At 41.4% G+C, this 19,601-nt stretch overlaps 1 protein-coding gene across 2 annotated transcripts in view; it reads right to left on the bottom strand.

The window, feature by feature from the left end:
* Positions 1-2,401: 2,401 nt before the first annotated feature.
* The window catches only part of DESI2 (desumoylating isopeptidase 2), a 60,427-nt gene continuing 43,227 nt past the window's right edge, over positions 2,402-19,601 (bottom strand). The window contains exons 4-5 of one of the 2 annotated variants that reach the window (XM_012751304.3): positions 18,122-18,263; positions 2,402-5,814 (exon numbers count right to left, since the gene is read on the bottom strand). In XM_012751304.3, the coding sequence (XP_012606758.2) occupies positions 5,581-5,814; positions 18,122-18,263 (376 nt within the window). In that variant the 3' untranslated portion in view covers positions 2,402-5,580. The remainder of the gene's footprint in view (positions 5,815-18,121; positions 18,264-19,601) is intronic. The other variant, XM_075995531.1, reaches the window with a different exon arrangement.

The following is a 19,601-nucleotide window of genomic DNA, read 5'->3' as shown; positions in this document are numbered from 1 at the left end:
CTTAGTGGGGGCTTCCAGGTAACTAACTTCTCCCTGTAGCAACTCCAGAGGGTTCAAGTTCATGCTTCGTGTTTATTGGGGTGGGTACTCTTTGAATAATTTATATGGGTTGAGTCAAACCCAGTAAAAATCTAACAAATTCTACCACACGTCTGCTGACTTCTGGAGGGGAGTCAGCTACCAGGTCCTTCAGACGTTGGTGCGTCCGGGCTGCCCAGCCGCCTCATGCAGGAGACCCTCACTGCGGCGGGCAGCGTAGGTTCGAACCACAGACCCGAGTCTCACGGAATGGGGCAGTGTTCTCACACACTAATGTGGTCACGATTCTTGCTAAAATGCTGATTCTGATTCCACAGGTCTGGGTGGACTGGGATCTGCCATTTCAGAAGAGCAGTATGCTGGAAAGAGGAGCTTTAGACTGGCCAGGTTCAAATACACGGTCTTGGCTCCCAAGGGCCTGTGTAAAGCAGGGATGCTGTCACAGGCCGTTAGGATTAAACCTTGTGGATAAAGTACCTGGCACCACCCCAAGCACACAGCAGGGGTAGAGGATTTTCCTTTTCCACCTCCATTGTCTTGTCCTCAAAAACCACTCTGTCCAGACTTAAGGTGACATTCTTTTTATATTTTCTGGGACACTGGCCTTTTGTAGATTATCAAGTGCTTGCCAGGGTGAGAAGCTGGGGCATTTCTGTGGTGCTCACGCCCTGATCTGGGTGGAGGAGGAAGGGATGAGTCATCTTCAATCTTTGTTCACTGCTGAGTCTAGCAGCCGGGCTCCCTTAGACCTTCTTATTCTAGTGTTTTGATCTGGAAAATCCCAGCCCCCGTTTGAGTGGATACTCACTGGCAACCTAGACTGAGGGCCCTTCGCAGACTGAATTGCTCATCCTGGTCCATTTTGTTCACTTCCATGTTAAATGCACGTGCCTCTTCCAGTGCAGAGTAAGCAGACCTCACTCACTCACTCCACTTTGAGGAGCCTGGCTTAGTGACTTTGGTAACTTTTCTCCTGCGTTCTAAGCCTGTAAGAACAGCCTGTTGTATGGCTGGCGCTTCAGAAACACCTAAAGGTTGTCCAGGTACTAAATCCTGCAGATCACCTGGGAGTTTGGGGATGTGAAGGACACAGTGCAGCAACCAATGGTTTCAGTAGAACCAGGCAACTGTCCAGAGGGGTGTCAGGAAGGAGCTCAAAGCTGGCAGCTCTACTCCAGTCCTTAACAGCACAAGAGTGGTACATGTTTGATCGGGACCATGAAAACCTCCCACATCAGGGCAGGGCTGCAGAGGACAGGTGGGCCTGCTCGTTGCATCTCTGCAAAGCTAATACCACCCTCATCAGGCTGCGAGGAAGCTCTTCTTTACCCTAGCTTTCCTTTTGGCATAGACAGAAAGGAAACTACTCAAATTCAGTGTGGGGTCAAGGGTATGATCCTCTTTGGAAGGATTTTCCTTTTGGGGAAGTGAGCAAAGGCTCAGCAGTTCTCTGGGTTTAGAATCCATAGGGAAGTAAGTAGCTGTCACTAATTTCCCCTCTTGCAAAGTCTAGCATGAAGCTGTTAAACTTTAATTAGCGCAGACTTCTGCAGTGTTAGAACAAGGCCAATATCTGGGTGGTAAAGAGAACTTCAGGTGCATGTAATAGTGGAAAAAAGGGGACTACTGTCTTCTCCATGTACTTGGCTTTCTTTCTGCAGGCAAGACCGTAAAGTTGCTTTACCAGGTATCAGTTTGTATCTTTATAGTCTATTAGAAACCTCTATTAGACTGGGGGCAGAATTCTCCTTTGCTTCTTGTCCTTGAGGTGAGAACAAATGAGTTGTAGAACATTCTGATTTGGCAAGAGTGTGGACAGGCATTGACGGACCACATGACTACCACTCATTTATTTAACAATACTTAATTCAAGAGCTTGTGGAATTAGTGGAGAGAAGTATCACTCAGCTAGGTGCAAAGAAGCCAGTGGAGGAGAATGGTGGGAGACTGGGGGGGAAGGGTCAGGTGGGAGGTACCAAGCAGCAGCAGATCGGTTCATGGGAAATGAGGAGCCCGGTCACTCAGGCCCTGCCTGCTGCTCCCAGCTGGGGGATTGCGTGTGTGGGGAAGGGGCTTCTCCTCTGCAGCTCTGTCCCCTGCACTCCTGGAGGGGAGTCCTTTCCAGCCTGCCCCACCCTGCCCGCATTGCCCTTGCTGCCTGTGAGCAGGTGTGGCTATGCTCTCTTTGACAGCCAAGGCGTTGGCCCAAGGGCCCAAGTGCAAGAGGAAGACACGGTGGAGAGGGGCTGGCCGTGTTCCTGCAGAGCAGGTAGGATTCCTGGGTTTTAAAAGTATACCCACCTCATCCAACACAAATACACAACAACATAGTCTCCTGAAGGTCAGAAAGCACTATGAAACATTTCTTATAAAAGTATTTTTAATAAATCAATGTATTTCAATGTTGTAACATGATAGCCCAATGCTATATCAAGGTAGCAAAAGTGAAGATTCCTGGTATTTTTATATAAACACTATGAATGACAGTACATTTGCATTCAACTTCACAAGAAATTATCTTCAGGTCCATGAAGATTCTTTGACAGCTGTAACACCCTTCAAACAGCGAAGATGTGTGTTGAACGAGTAGACAAAGTCTAATAATTGAGTTGTACTCTAAAACCAACCATACTGAAGAAAGGGGGATACGATGGCAGTATGGCCAGCTTGCTGAACAAAAACCCCTTCTTTGAAACTTAGTCATTTAACGAAAATACAGCATACATTAAAACTAGAGTATCTTACAGAAATGGAGCCATAAGGAGAGACACAGATTAGAACCCTGAAGCAGTGAATGTGTTTCTACCCGTTTTGAGATGGAAAGAAGCCATGGAGTTAGAGTCCCGCAGCTGTCTGTCATGTTGAATCTCCTCACACATGCGATGCACCGACTGACTGAAACCAGAATTCCCTGCTCTGTACAAATGCTGGTGATGGGTAACGTGCACTATTGCTGTGAGGCGGAGCAATAGTTGGCTGGAGTTCAGGCATCAAGTGGAGGCTAAGATTGTGTACCACTGCCTTCCACGGGCCCACAAGTCACACTTTCCAAAGCTGATACTCCTTTGGAAGGGTTAAAACAAAAACAAAACAAAACCCAAGGGTATTTAAAACAAACAGTAGAAACCAGAAGCTTCTGCCCCTCTAACACTATATTACTATCCAGCCCCCCCGTGAGGATGTTCCACTTGGTTACAACAAACAGACTCCGTCATATCACATGCATATGACCAGATTTTTGATACAGGATTTTTCTTAACGGAAATTAAGTTGAGAACAAGATTCTTTTCCTCCAAGGGCAAGTAAAAGCTGGTTAAATGCTAATTAAGTCTATTCTCAATTTTGAACTGTAGAGAAGGCCTGACTTGAATGGGATTTTCTGAAGGAAGACATTTATTTCTCAACCTCAGGCATAATTAGATTGCAAGGAATCTCATGTCCAGAATTTTATCTGCTGATTGTTAGGATAATTGGCCTTATAACACTATTTCTACTAGAACCCTTTACAGTATTTTTAAATTCTAAATGCTGCAGATGAAAGTAAATACAAAAAATTAATAATAAAATCATCTGTATGCTGAGTTGCTGGATTCTGGATAAGTGCAGATGGGATGTTCCCAGATATTCACCAAGAAGTGTCTAAGTAATGGCTATTCCTTTGTGTCCATAGCCCAGGTTTAAATCATGTATATTTGAATGAATTAGAAAAAACTATAATCCACATTAACTACATCAAACACTTTCTGCTAACCTGGGTTTTGGTGACAGGGCTCTTTTTAGTGAACATCTCACTGTTAGAGCCTTAGTGTTTTGTCTCAAATGTCACTTTGAGATCTGAACCAAGTCAACATTTCATAACGTTCATATATTCCTTTCTTCTTTCTGTCACAACTTTTAAAACAAGTGTTCTGCTCCCTAAAGAACTGAGAGAAGTTTGTGAAGGCTTTCCTCTCTGCAAACAGGACAGTCAAAAGCATAAATTAGGTTAAGTGGCTTCCCTGTCCTGAGGCCAATGCTTATAACCCAAGCTTTATTTTCCCTATGAACAGGGTGTGCTTAAGTTGATAAAATGAACGAAAATCAGCTTATGGAAAAGTTAAAAATGTAGTTTACTGAAAGATATGTATCTTCACACAGAGCAATAGCAAACAATCCCATCTAAAAGTTTAAATAAATGTAAATGACTTTAAAACTAACAACATATATATGAAGCTGAAGTCACTGCCTTGGATAATTTATATGCTGCATCTATCATTTTGTGTAGGACATTCATTCTTAAGGCAATGACTTGGTTCTTACAGCCAAGGGTAAAATAGAGTAGACTAGAACAGACAGATTCCCTGCTAATGAGGATTTATCTGTGGTGACAATTTCATTCTTAGAGTATGCTATGTAAGAGACATACATTTGAGAACATAGGACAAAATTTAACACACACAAATATAACAAGATGTCCATAAGACTAAGCATTCTATTATGAGGTGAAACAACTCCCATAACAAATTAACAAGCTCTGACATATTTTGATATGGTCCATAAAAAATATGAAATATCAAAGAATTACCTTTTGGGGGTGTGTTGCTTTAAACTCTGGTTTTCAAGGTCCAGTATAAAAAAGGTAGCCTGAATAGTTAAAAGCAGTTGAATGTCAACTCATACTGCTACTCAGAAGGCTACCACTTAGGATATTCCTACACCACCAACAAAGTCCTGTGCAGCGAGGAAATCGATGTGTATTAAAATAAGAATGAAGCCCCTCCCCCAAACATGTGCAAAAACACTTGTCAGTTACTAACAAGAATATCTTTAACAAAAAACATAATTGTAGAACAAGAGGCAGCAAAGCCAGAAAGACATAAGAGTATACCACCCTGCCTACATGGACGGATATTCGGGGTGAAACTGATCACTCCGTGGGCACCCTGGGAGACATGCTACTCACAGTGGCAGGAGTGCGAGGAGGAACTGGACCCTGGGTCCCACGCCCTCGGGCTGTGTGTGCTCCCTCACAGGCCAGCTGGCCCTCTGCATCCCGGTGCCAACAATACGAACAAAACAAACAGAAATCTAACGGACAATTCTTAAGCAGGTAATGACGACTATAGCTGTGTAAGTACCTTTTTGTGTGCCTATTATTTATGCCACAGCTCTGGCAATTGTCAGAAGTGTACAAAGATTACCTGCCTAACTTTTGAAGACATGAAGATTTTCTTCTTTCACGGTGGCAGGAGTCCATGCAAGATTTGTAAACAGCGATACAAAATACTGTAAACATAACTTAACAGAGCTTGTATAAAACAGAAGAAGTAAATCCAAATTTACAAGTGGGTAAAAAAAAAAAACAGAGGGCAGCTTCAGACAAAGTTCTCCCTCCTGCGCCAAGTGATTTTTTGATTACAAATATAATCCTGAGCTGAAAAACTGGGATTTGGGGGAGAGCCATCTTTGCATACAAAATATCCAAAGGACGCTTACTGTTTACTTTTCCCTACTGATATTCGACTGCCACAGACAGTTCTGAAAGTGAGACTCTGGAGACATTCATAGTTTAGTGTGGCGCCCGGGTCTGGCGCCCGCGGCAGCGCTCGCCATGGAAGCAGATGCGGCAGCATCCTCTGCTTCCTCCAGTTCGTCCTGGAGCTCCTGGCTGACGCTGGACTGCAGGGCGGCGGGCGTGAGCCACTCCTTCGGCAGGCAACTCTGTAGAAAGGGGATGCAGGAGCTGAAGTAGGCGAGTCGATTGATCCAGCGAGGAATCTCCTTCCCACAAAGAATCTACAAAGGAGAGAGAGTTCTGCATTAGGTATGAGAGGTTAAGGTCGTGGGGTCCACCGTCAAAGAGTGGAGGGGGACGTGACCGGGCAGACTAGCCTTTGGTGCGGTCACTCCAAGCTTTGATAACAGCTAGGGGGCCCCACTGTCGGCTCCATTCCTTTTTTCTGAAAAACTGTGTTAAGCTGCTTACTTTTTACGTCTGTAAAATCAAGCTAATTCCACTTGGTTCCTCTCTTTGATCCTTGCGACTGCTTTGAAACGCGTGTTAAAGTGTCTTTGAACACACAGAAGATGCTTGTTAATGCAAGATATTATTAGAGTAATAGAAGCTCCAGGCAGTGTGAACAGTCAATCTTGGATATCTTCCCATCTGTGAATTCTCCTTGTTCACAGGTTCTTTTCTACTTTCCTCCAGTCTCTGTCTATAACTCTTTTTCCTGGTCCTCATTTTTTACCCCTTTACTTCTGTCCCTGACTCACTTGTTTCAAGGAGCTCATAGTGGTCCAGAAAGAGGTGTATCCCCCAGTGAAGACCTGGCTCCCTAACTCCTTTGCGGAAGCAGGCCTGTGTCAGCACAAGGCATGGAACCTGGCCACGCTTCAGCCTGAAGACTCGATTAGGAGTAGAAACGGGTGCCAGGAAGAATCCCTCCCAGATGATCCATTTGCCCACTTCCCATCCTGTGGTTAGGACTTCTGACCACACCCCCAAGACATTTCAAACAGTAACAACGGAGTCTTTTATAATACTAACTTTACTCTTATTTTCTTTTCTGCAAACACCACTGGGCTTAACTGAGACCATACCCCACTTTTTCTTCTTCTTCTTTTTTTTTTTTGCCTCCAATTATGCCAAAGATAATGATCATGTGATCTGAAAGTGTCACCTTAGATATTTACATATCTTAACTCTGGAAAGAGGTTTCAAAGTATCTTATGTCCAAAAATTAGCTCCAATTTAAGTAAGCTGGCACCTGTAATTATGCAATGTAACTTTTCTCCCCAAAGATTTAGCCTAACCATTAATGGTTACTGCATTTATTTTACTTTATTTATTTGGTTCTTTTTGAGACAGAGTCTCACTCTAGTTGCCCCCGGCTAGAGTGCCATGGCATTAACCTAGCTCACAGCAACCTCAAACTCCTGGGCTCCAGTGATCCTTCTGCCTCAGCCTCCCAAGTAGCTGGGACTACAGGCATGTACTACCATGCTTGGCTAATTTTTTCTATATATTTTTAGTTGGCCGATTAATTTCTTTCTATTTTTAGTAGAGACAGGGGTCTCGCTCTTGCTCAGGCTGGTCTTGAACTCCTGAGCTCAAATGATCCACCTATCTTGGCCTCCCAGAGTGCTAGGCTTATAGGCGTGAGCCACCATGCCTGTCCTACTGCATTTATTTTAAATACTGTATCTCTGTCTTAGCTATAGGGATAGTGAGATGGTCTTGAGGGAATGTAACACATTCTAACCATTTCTGATTAATCAGCATCTATCCCAGTGCCGGGGAGTAGAGAGAGGTAGACAGGTACTTAAAAATATTTGAAGAATATGTACAAGAACTAGATCTGGGAGAAAGCTGAACAATGACCTTATATGATACCATATTTGGAGGTTAACCATGTAAGTGGTGACTAAAAATATTTAGGTTAATGTGATAGCCACTGCTGTCTACTCAACAGCTATTTCCCTCATTCTCCTTCCAGAGTCCTAATTTTATTTAGTAATCGACCCCTCTCCATATATCCATTCTATAGCTGAAGTTGACTTCATCCCAATCCCTGGTGGTATGGCCTGATTAGCCTAAAACAGAATTCTGTAATCTACAGTCACCTGTTTTTGTTGATAAAGTTTTCCTGAAATACAGCCAAGTCTATCTGTTTCTGTATTGCCTATGGCTCTTAGGCTGTAATGGCAGAGGCAGAGTTGGGACCATGAATATAGTCTACAAGACTAAAATATTTACTATCTGGTTCTTAAAAGTGTGCCAACCCTTGGTCAAGCCAATATTTTAAAAACTTTGAGTCATGACCCTAAGTAGGTCATTTAGCATTGCAACCTGAATTTTTAAAATGAAATAGATTGTAGGTTTTAAGGTAACTATTACTCTTGTATTAGTTGGGTCACAACGTAAAATGTATTTCTTACTGTGGCTAGTGGTTAAATAGTATTTAGTTTATATGGTAAAATTACTTTGCATTTAAGCTTTAATCCAGCAATAATTCTTCTATCCCAGAGATACTGTGGTAAAAATAAGAGGACATATGTACAGGGTTATTCATTGTAGCACTTTTTGTAACAGCAAAAGATTATAAAAACAACCCAAGAGTCATAAATAGGAAGCTGGTTGAAGAAATTATGGTATGTCCATAAAACGAAGTCTATTCAGCTGAGAAAAGAAAGAAGACTATCCCTGTATACTACTACAGAATGAACACCAGGATATACCACTAAGTGAAAATAGCAAAGTGGAGAAAAGTATGTATAGGATGCTCCCAAGATATAATAGTGGGATAGGCACAGAGTAATATTTACCGACATTCCCATTCCAAAAGGAAGAAAATGGAAGGAAAGAGTTATTAGTCCTAAGTAATTCTGAAATCCAACTAGGCAAATTCCATTAGGTTTCAAGGTCTGGGAATAATCCTCTGTGGCCCTGGCGCCTGCCTTCTGGGTCCTAGATTCTATCCTTGGGAGTTATCCTTTTTTTCTCTTGCTTATTTCCTGCCTATAGAATTTTCAAAGTCCAATAGCCTTCTTTCATTTTCTTTCAGTCTCTCCACCCAAACTGGCATATATTTCTGCTAATATAACACTTTCAAAAACATGGGACTCAAAAACTATGCATGTCATGGGATTGACTCCGTTAGAAAAGGGGGTCCTCTGCAGATCTTTCCTGGATAATCTCATCTCTCTTCCTGGTTGAGAAGATCTGAGTCAAATATTTATCTCTTCAGCCATAGCAAAAGGTGTTCTAGTCATAGCCTTGGCTTTCTAATAACACCGTCTGTAATCTGGATAGGCTGAGAAATTCCCAAGTCTTTAATATTAATTCCTTTTTTTTTTTTTTGCTTAATAGTTCTCTCAATTTTTCTTTCTCTCGTTTTACCAAAAGCAACAAGAAGAAAGCAGGCTGCATCTTCTACACTTTGCTTGGAAATCTCCTCAGCTAAATATCCAACTTTACTGTGCTTACCAATTCTCTTTGTCACACTTATCTCTAGGACAGAGATAGCATAGACAGCTAAGCTTTCTGCCACTAGATAATAAGGATCCCACTTTGTCCAGTTTCTAATAAGGTGTCCTCATTCCTTCTCAGCCCTGACAAGCAGCACCTTTAATATTCACATTTCTACTAACAGTCGATTCAAGGAATCCAGGCTTTTTCTATGAAATCCCTAAAACTTGCTCCAGCCTTTATCACCTAATTCCAAAGCCACTTCCAAATTTGTAGGTATTTGTTATGGCAGCACCCTATTGCAGGTATTAATAGTTGCCCTGGCTCTCCATGGCTGCTGTTAACAGATTATCAGAAACTGTGGCTTAAAACACTACAAATTCATTCTCTTAGTTCTAGAGGTCAAAGAACAAGAGTAGAGGGGAGTGGAAGAGAAGCTAGACTTCAATGAATATACTTTGTTTTTTAGATTTGACTTTGGAATCATGGAAAGATTTTATAGAAGTATAAAAGGAAATTTAAACAAAAAGGCAATCTCTTCAACAAGAAAAAGAAAGGAAACAAAGCAACCTAACTGTGTACTGAGTTGGTGGCATAACTACACAGAAATTCCTGGTAATTGTGAAACACATGAATTTGATTATGTATTAAGCCATACTCTAAAGAGAGAACTACAAAAAAAACTTCGCTTTCCAGTAATCACATTGTTGGTGGTAGTGGTGACAATATTATTCTAAAGCTATTTTATGTATAGAGTAAAACAAATGAGTAATTATGATGTTGTGCTGAGAACTGGTTTTTTTGTTTTTGTTTTTTAACCAGGAGTAGACAGGATATAGATGTACTATTGAAGTTATGTAAAAGCCCTGCAGCCTGAATTTGTAGTAGAAACATTACTATGAACCTGTAAATATATATAAAAAGTCCCAGCTCTACCTACTAGGGCAGGAGTGGGGTGGGATCTAGAAATAATCCAATTTAGTAGCAATCAACAACCGTAATGGCCAGATTAAAGTTTCTAGATACTTCCTACTAGAGAGAAACAGCTCTGTGGTAGAAATACGTAGATGAGCCTGGAATATCTTGTCTTACCAGAAAATGAAAAGGCTATCAAAGATTATCAGGGGCCAGGCGCAGTGGCTCACGCCTGTAATCCTAGCACTCTGGGAAGCTGGTCCAGGAGTTTGAGGTTGTAGTGAGTTATGATGATGCCACTGCACTCTAGCCCAGGGTGACAGAGCAAGAACTTGTCTCAAAAAAAAAAAAAAAAAAAAAAAAAAAAGAGAGAGAGAGAGAGACCAATCAAAAAAGATTCAGAAGCCAGCTTGAAGAGGCTTCTATTGATCAAAGAAAGATGGGATGGGACAGGAATAGTATCTGAGACATATCAAATATTTTTACATCTGGGGAGGAGGGGAAATTTATGATACTAGATTTTCAAAAAAGGGGAAAAAAATTGGTTGCCTTTGGAGAATGCCAGGGAACTACGTCAGGATCCCCAAGACCACCTCCAGGTCTGATTTGCTAAGAGGTCACAGGACTTGGCATACAGTTGTATTCACACACATGATTTATAGGATATAAAACAAATTAGCACCAGGAAAAGGTGCCTGGGTAAAGTCTAGAGGAAACCAGGTTTCCGATCCAGTCTGAGACATGAGCCGAGTCTGTTGCGGAGGGAGTATCTGAAGGCAGTCCGCTCGTGTGTGCACAGGCTACCTGCCGTGTGAGGGTGGGTGGCATCTGTGGGTGTCCTGTGTGGGACCTGCGGGTGCTGAGGCCACCTGCTGCCTCGCAGTCCGCACTTGTCAGGTATGGGCACAGGCTCGGCAGCCTGTTTAAATTCAAAGTGCTTTGCAGAAGGCAAGCACGGGAAGGTTTTCTTTAGGAAGAAGGTAAAGGGAGTACCAAAAAAGATTATCAGTTTTCACCCTCCTTTGAGACTGCTCAGGTGCTAGGTTTTTTGTTGTTCTTGCTACAAAATCAGTATGTCCCACTTAGCAATTGTAACTTCTTCACATTTAAAAAATTATCCCCTACTCTCATCCAGACCTTTTGTCTGGAAGAGAGGTATTAAAGAGAGATAAAAGTTTTTTTTTTTTTTTTTTTTTTGAGACAGAGTCTCACTTTGTTGTCCAGGCTACAGTGAGTGCCGTGGCGTCAGCCGAGCTCACAGCAACCTCAAACTCCTGGGCTCGAGTGATCCTTCTGCCTCAGCCTCCCGAGTAGCTGGGACTACAGGCATGTGCCACTATGCCCGGCTAATTTTTTATATATATATATCAGTTGGCCAATTAATTTCTTTCTGTTTTTTTATAGTAGAGACGGGGTCTCGCTCTTGCTCAGGCTGGTTTTGAACTCCTGACCTTGAGCAATCCACCCGCCTCGGCCTCCCAAGAGCTAGGATTACAGGCGTGAGCCACAGCGCCCGGCCAAGATAAAAGTTTTCATAGGAAATATTTTTATATAACTTCACCAGAAAGACATGTCATTTTAGGAATTGGTCAGAATGAAATCCTGAATTTTCAGAGAATTTCAAAATGGGTTTATAGAGCCACTCACAGCTTGCATCCTGATCATTCATCTAATGAGTGGCCTATAAAAGATTATTACAGGCTGGGCGCACTGGCTTACAGCTGTAATCCCAATCCCAGCGCTTTGGGAAGCCGAGGCAGTAGGACACTTGAGCTCAGGAGTTCAAGATCAGTCTGGGCAACATAGCAAGATCTCAACTCTTATAAAAAAAAAAAAGGCCAGGCATGGTGGCACACACTGGAGTCCCAGCTACTTTGGAGGTTGAGGTAGTAGGATCTCTTGAGCTCAGGAGTTCCAGATCACTCTGGGCAACACAGTGAGACCCTGTCTTTTTTTTTTTTTTTTAATTCGTTCCATTTCTGGGAACAGCTGCATTTAGTAATCAAACTGCCCCCCTAAGGTATATACACCAGTAGAAAGGTGGTGGAGCAGAAATAGGCTATCGATCCACTGTTGCAAACTGCAACTAATCTGGGAAGCCCTAAGTCAACGCAGCGAAACATCCTTGAGAGGGGTGAGAGTAAGATCTATCGGGGTCACAGTCCTGTGCTTTCCCCCAACTTGTAGCTTTTGTCAGTAACCAAAAGTAACGTCCCTATATTTGTCAGTACCTATATTAGAATTACAGAATTGATCAGCAGCTTGATTTCAAATACCAGAGAAGCAGCCCTTTCCTGTGGACACCTGCAAATAACCCAGACAGTTCAGTCAACATTCAGGTTTTTGTACTTTAGAGCCCCGCAGAATTGTGTCCTAACCCTACAATGATCCCCAAGTAGAAGCCTTGTTCCCTGAGCCTGTTTCTGCTTTCAAATGAACCCAGCTTATACTGAGGCTGAAACTGTGTAGCAGACAATGTCAGGTTTTAGTTTAAGAGCCAAGTCCAGACAATTAGGACTTGTGAATAAAAGATTGAAAAAAAAGAGCCAGGGGCTCTTCTATGGCAGCAGTAAAGCTGAAATGCAGAAGGGCCAGAGAGCCAGGTTTCCAATGCCAAGTGACAAGCAAGGCTTTCCCAAGCCCTGAGACCCGCTCAAAAATATGCACAATCAGCTGGATAATCACCAGCCTCCAAGGGTCAGACAGCTGATTTTACAAGAGCTCACTAACAATCAAAAACTGGTTTAGGCCGGGCTCGGTGGTTCACGCCTGTAATCCCAGCACTCTGGGAGGCCGCGGGCGGATTGCTCAGGTCAGGAGTTCGAAACCAGCCTGAGCAAGAGCGAGACCAGTCTCTACTATAAATAGGAAGAAATTAATTGCCCAACTAATATATATTTTTATTTTTTGAGACAGAGTCTCGCTTTGTTGCCCAGGCTAGAGTGAGTGCCGTGGCGTCAGCCTAGCTCACAGCAACCTCAAACTCCTGGGCTCACACGATCCTCCTGCCTCAGCCTCTCAAGTAGCTGGGACAACAGGCATGCACCACCATGCCCGGCTAATTTTTTCTATATATATTAGTTGGCCAATTAATTTCTTTCTATTTATAGTAGAGACAGGGTCTCGCTCTTGCTCAGGCTGGTTTTGAACTCCTGACCTCGAGCAATCCTCCCGCCTCAGCCTCCCAGAGTGCTAGGATTACAGGTGTGAGCCACTGCGCCTGGCCTGGCCAACTAATATATATACACAAAAACTTAGCTGAGCATGGTGGTGCATGCCTGTAGTCCCAGCTACTTGGGAGGCTGAGGCAGGAGGATTGCTTGAGCCCAGGAGTTTGAGGTTGCTATGAGCTAGGTTGATGCCACGGCAATCACTCTAGCCTGGGCAACAAAGTGAGACTCTGTCTCAAAAAAAACCAAAAAAAAAAAAAAAAAAAAAAACCTGCTTTAAATTTTTTTAAAAGTATATTTCCATCTGAAGATTGCCTCTCTTTTTATGTTGCCTCCCTTTTGTCAGAGGCTCTGATAGGCAAATGTCACAATAAAAATCATTAGTTATGAGACTTATTTTGCTTTCAACACTCAAAGGATTTCAATTTCCATCTAGCCTACAACAGACAGCAAAAAGCAAGTAAGTTGTTTCCCACTAACGCTTTTTCTTTGCAGCACTGCCTGATTGAGATGATCCCTCTAGCATTTGCAAAATTATAAGTAGGAAACATTTTACATCAATTTCTATCATATACCCATAGATGTAATAACTGCAAAATACAAGGCCATTAACCACCCCCCACTTTCCTGATTGCAGATGTTTCAAACCCTTTACAGTAAATTTAGCAAAAGGTTTGACATGACAGATGCCTGGGGAGATCCTAGCTGGACTGGGGGTGAAGGGGTACCCGGGCAATGGCTGGCTAAAGAAAGACTGGAGTGTGCCCCCTGCCCTTTTTAACTTTGCTCCAGCCCTGGGAATGGAGTCAACCTTTTTTCCTCTTACTTGTGAAGAAAAAACAACACAATGTTTAGCATTTTTGGCCTAATCAGAGTTCATCTTTGGGAATTCTGGGGCCTTTTTTCTTCCCACTTGGAGGAGAGAACAAAACCCAAACCAATTACCTGGGGTGAGCTGCTATTTTTTTCCCTCCCTCCTCACTGTAGCCTGCATGGCCAAAAGTAGCTAGGGGATCTAGTGAATCAGCTCTCCTGGAGTTGACTTTATTTCAAGTTCCTTAAGTAATTTTTATCTTTCACAACAGACAAAAAGCTGAGCTGCTGTATCATATTATGGATGACTCCACAGCCACCCAGGCACCAAAGGTTTGCCACTCCCCACCCCCTTCATCCCTTCTCTTCTCAATCAATCATATCTTAGTGAGTCTCAGGGGGCGCTGACTTGGTGATTTGCTAGGACTCAGGACCCGGCATCTAATCATACTCATGGCTATGACTTACTATAACGAAAAGATACAAAATAAAACCAGAAAAGGGAAAATGTACTCGGGGTGAAGCCAACAGGAAACCAGGCACAAGCTCTAAGGATCCTCTCCCAGTAGAGTCACACAGGACATGCTTAATTCCCCCAGCAATGAGCTGTGACCTGTGTGAAATGTCTACCAGGGAAGTTCACTACAGACTCAGTATCCAAGGTTTTTACTGGGGGCTGGTCATGTCAGCACCCTCGGCCAAAATTCCAGATTCCTGGAGGAAAAGCAAGTGTTTAGCATAAACCAAATTATTTGTACAAACAGGTTAGGCAAAGGGAGCCACTCTTACCAGTTCTAGGCACGGTGCGAAACCTTCCGAAGTCTAGGTTCCCAGATGCCAGATTAAGGCTAAACTTGCAAGCAGGCCTTTCTAAGGCCAGTAGTCTCAGGCCTGCAATTTTAACTCTTTTCTGCACAGGAACCAACTCATTTTTTTAAAACTTGTAAAGAGAAAGAATCAAACATCTATTCTGTCTTTTCTGTGGGACTATACCTCACAGTAATCAGCTGTATGAACTTTGTTTATACCTAGATTCAAACTACTAAAAAGTTATGACAAAGGCCAGGCACGGTGGCTTAAGCCTGTAATCCTAACACTCTGGGAGGCTGAGGTGGGAAGATCGCTTGAGCTCAGGAATTTGAGACTAGCCTGAGCAAGAGTGAGACCTATCTCTACTAAAAATAGAAAAATTAGCCGGGTGCCGTGGTGTGCACCTATAGACATAGCTACTTGGGAAGCTCAGCAGAAGAGGATGGCTTGAGCCCAGGAGTCTGAGGTTGCAGCGAACTATGCCATGTACTCTACCCTGGGCAACACAAGTGACACTCACATTTTATAATTGAAATTAAATGACATCTGGGATTTGTTTTAAAATAATCTGAGGATGGAGTGGCATTCTGGGGTGGGTGCTTATAGATGAAACAAGATTAGCCATGAGTTGAAAATTTTTAAATCTAACTGATAGGTGTATAGGGGCTCATCATACTATTCTTTCTACTTTTATACATGTTTTATATTTCCCACTGACAATCCAGACAGTTTCTTCTTCCTTTGATGTGCTAAAATTATTGCAGCTATCTGAAAACCACAAAGGGATGTAGCTTGAAGGAAGAGCCAACATCCTGAAGATGGCAGCTTGGAGAAATGAAAAGACCTCAGATACCTAATAACACTCACAGTTGAGACACTGATCATATTGACTTGGAACCTGCCTTATCCTGGACTTCTTGTTTTGTGAAATAATGTTTCTTCATTGTTTAAACCAGTTGGAATCAGATTAGAATGGCTCTAACCTGTAGAGTGGAGGTTGGCGAATTTTTTCTGTTAAGGACCAAACAATAAATACTTTGAGCTTTGCAGGCCATGGGTATTTGTTGCAACTACTCAACGCTGTCATTGGAGCCCGAAAACTGTCAAGATAATAGGTAAACAAAGAGCATGGCTATGCTCATCAATAAAACTTTGTGAATACTAAAATTTAAACTTTGCATAATTTATATATGTTACCATATATTCTGCTTTTGACTTTTTTCAACTTTTAAAAAACATAAAAACCATCGTTAGCTTGCAGGCTGTATAAAAACAGATGGCAGGCTGTTGGTTCGCAGGCCGTAGTAGTTTGCTAATCCCTGCTATCGAGGAAGCATCTGAACTGATAACACTATGTTAAATGATGATAATTCTTAGGGTTTTTGGAATAATGTTAACAGAGTATATATATCAACAATCAATTATAATTAGCAACTACTTTATCTATCTGCAACTGGTTATATGAGAGACTCCAAACTGTTGACAAAGATGTAAAAGCACATTAGTTTTACTATATTCTTTACAGTGTCTAATATTAAATTTATTTGCCTCCATTATATGGAGTGTTCTAAAATAGATCCTTACACATCTCTTATTATCCAGAATTCTAGTTTCAGCATTGCCATTAACAAGTTGGGTATCCCTGGCTAAGTCACTTAACTTCTGGGTTGGATAGCTTAACAATTCAGCACTCATATGAAGGAAAGCATAAAAACTGTGGCCTAAAAAGATGGCTCCAGGAACATCTACAATTGCTCTTCGGGCTTCCTAGTCTCAGGGTTAGACTAGGGCTGAGGTAGTGATATAGATGCTCAATAAAGTTATTTTATTTGGAAGAACCCGAAGAAGTAATGATAAAGTATAATAAACACTGGACTAAATAAAGTCAGGGTCTAATCTGAGTTCTCCATAGTAATCTTTGATAAGTCATTTTCCCAATCCGGGCCTGTTTCCTTATCTGTAAAATGAGACTAAACACTGTCTAATAGCTCTACCAATTTTTTTTTTTTTTTTTTGAGACAGAGTCTCAAAGACAGAGTCTCGCTTTTGTTGCCCAGGCTAGAGTGAGTGCCGTGGCGTCAGCCTAGCTCACAGCAACCTCAAACTCCTGGGCTCGAGCGATCCTTCTGCCTCAGCCTCCCTGGTAGCTGGGACTACAGGCATGTGCCACCATGCCCGGCTAATTTTTTATATATATATCAGTTGGCCAATTGATTTCTTTCTATTTATAGTAGAGACGGGTCTCGCTCTTGCTCAGGCTGGTTTTGAACTCCTGACCTTGAGTAATCCGCCCGCCTCGGCCTCCCAAGAGCTAGGATTACAGGCGTGAGCCACAGCGCCCGGCCAGCTCTACCAATTTTAATATTCTATGGGTCTTCAAATGTATTCTCCACAAATGTATTATCTAGGATCAAGAAAGCTCAGAACCACCTTCCCTGAAAATCGACTAGGTCACCTCTGTGGTATCTGTGCAGCCCATAGACTAGTGGTGCTTCTCAAACTTTTATGTTCATATGAATCACCTGGGGCTCTTGTTACAATGTAGTTTCTGATTCATCTGTGATAGAGCAGTGACAATACATATCTCACAAATCCCTAAGAGATGCTGATGCTATTGGTCTATGAAATACACTTAGAGTAGCCAGTAATAGACTACTGTAGTCCTGCTTGAAAGCTATGTTGTTGTAGAAGCCATCAGGGAAGAGAAAAGGGCTAAGTAGCTAAGCATTTATGCAGAGGTGCTTACTGAAATAGCAGCTCGTTTTCTCCTTTACACCTTTCACAATGTCTGTGGTACCTTAATGCCACCACTGCAATCACCTGGTAAGGGCTCAGAAAGTTGGGGAGCTGTTTTAAGTGCTATTTAATTCTCTAGACCTTTTGTTATAATCCTTTTGATTTCTTCCTTCCACTTTCTTTTCATGGTTCTTTAATTTCCATCTAGTTTTGATCTTTTGTTTGGAATCCAAGAATTGAGAAGGGAAATAAGTCTGTGCGATATGTCAGTAGAATAAAATTTCAAGATGGAAGAGATGAATTACTTAAGAGGCAGAAAAATATTCAAGTTGGCAAGTAAAATTTAGCAAAAGAGAAATCATAGTGGCTAAGAAGCAGAGGTCCTAAGCATCTGTTGTTTTTTTTTTTAAGTGAAAGTTTTAGGTTGTAATAAAATAAGAAGAGGCAATTATTTGTACTCACTCTCTACCTACAGCAAAGTAATGAAAAGAATTACTATTTAAAACTGTGCTAACTCTAAAGTTACTTCCCAACTCTGGAAAGGTCATTCATTCAAAAGAAAGAAATACAGTATCATACTTTGCCCAACATAAGATCAGAAAAAATGAATCAAGATTGAAAACAGTGGGAAAGCAAGCATACTAGTATATGTTATTTTAACAATTTTTAGGATAAAAATTTAATTTACCTCTGATAAAGCTGAAGAAAAGTGATTGCAGTTTTTATGCATCAAGTGGTAAGCGTTGCCTTTATATTCTTTTCCCAATTCTTCTACAATTTTTTCTATATCATCTTCTAGGAAGTCAGTGCTCCCTAAAACAACAGCTTCTCTTAAAAAACAAAAAGAAAAAATTAAGAAAAAAAAGGACATAACTGTGTTTCAGTTATTTATAAACAACATGTTTAAAGACTTATTTCCAGAAATATTATGATTGATGTAACAAAGCAGGGTTACTATAATAAGACAAAGAAAAATGAGAAACTCTGAAGATCTCAATAATTTTAGTTGCAACTTTTCTGCAAACCCTTAAGTACATTACCTCTGAAAAATACAAATGCATAAGTTGTCTTTAAGAAACAATGTCTATTATTATATAAAAATGTAATATCACAGTTATTTTTACAACTATTGTATTAGTTGTTACATTATGAGAGAACCAGATCTATGCTATAAATTGCAAATATGCCTGCGTAACTGCACTTGCCATTAAGGGCTGGCCACAGTCTCAAAAATAAACTTTGAAGTTATCTGCCACTATGCTGCAGTGAGATGAACTGTCAAATCTGACTTAAGTTTTTTTTTTTTTAAAAAAAAAACATTATCAAAAAACCCTTGTAAAGACACAAACAAAAAGTCCTACCTTGGAAATGCAATAGACAATATTCAAGGGAAAGTGGAAGTTTAGTCAAATATGAGTTAGGCATTCAAGAAAGGTGAAAATTACTTAGAAAATCATTTTACTGAGTAGTCTTACCAAAAGGGAGCCCAAAGGAATGGATTCAGGATGGCATTTTATAGCACTCCTGTGTGTAAAAGTTTCAATTCAGTGATAGGCTGAGAGAACCATGAACTTGGTAGTGTTAAAATTATGTAGCCCTATACTGAATTTCAATGTTATAACCTCATTTCACTATTTTTCACTTGGCAAGTTATCTATCATACACCCAGAAGTTTCTTTAAAGCTTCTTGAAACAAAGATTCTAAATATCACTTTAAATACAAACCTTAATTAAAGAATGGAAATTTGATTAACATTCAAATTTTCCCTGCATTTTACTACTCATAAACTCCAGAGAACATTTATACCCATACATACATTTTAGGTTTATCATTACATGTGATACATGTACCTCAACAATAGTTTCCAGGCTAATCAACTATTTAGTTATTTCCAGTTTATACACAGTGTCCCTTTCATTGGGAAAATAAAGAGATTCTTATTTTTATTTATTTATTTTTTGAGACAAAGTCTTGCTCGGTTGCCCTGAGTAGAATGCAGAGGTGTCATCAGAGCTCACTGCAACCTCAAACTCCTGGGCTTAAACAATCCTCCTGCCTCAGCCTCCCGAGTAGCTGGGACTACAAGCGTGCCACAATGGGGTCTTACTCTTGCTTAGGCTGGTCTTGAACTCCTGAGCTCAAGCAACACTCCCATCTCAGTGCTAGG

Source organism: Microcebus murinus, chromosome 19 (genome assembly GCF_040939455.1).
Source record: "Microcebus murinus isolate Inina chromosome 19, M.murinus_Inina_mat1.0, whole genome shotgun sequence".
NCBI lineage: Eukaryota > Metazoa > Chordata > Mammalia > Primates > Cheirogaleidae > Microcebus > Microcebus murinus.
Note: the sequence above shows the minus strand (reverse complement) of the source record. Positions and strands in the feature narration are given on the sequence as shown.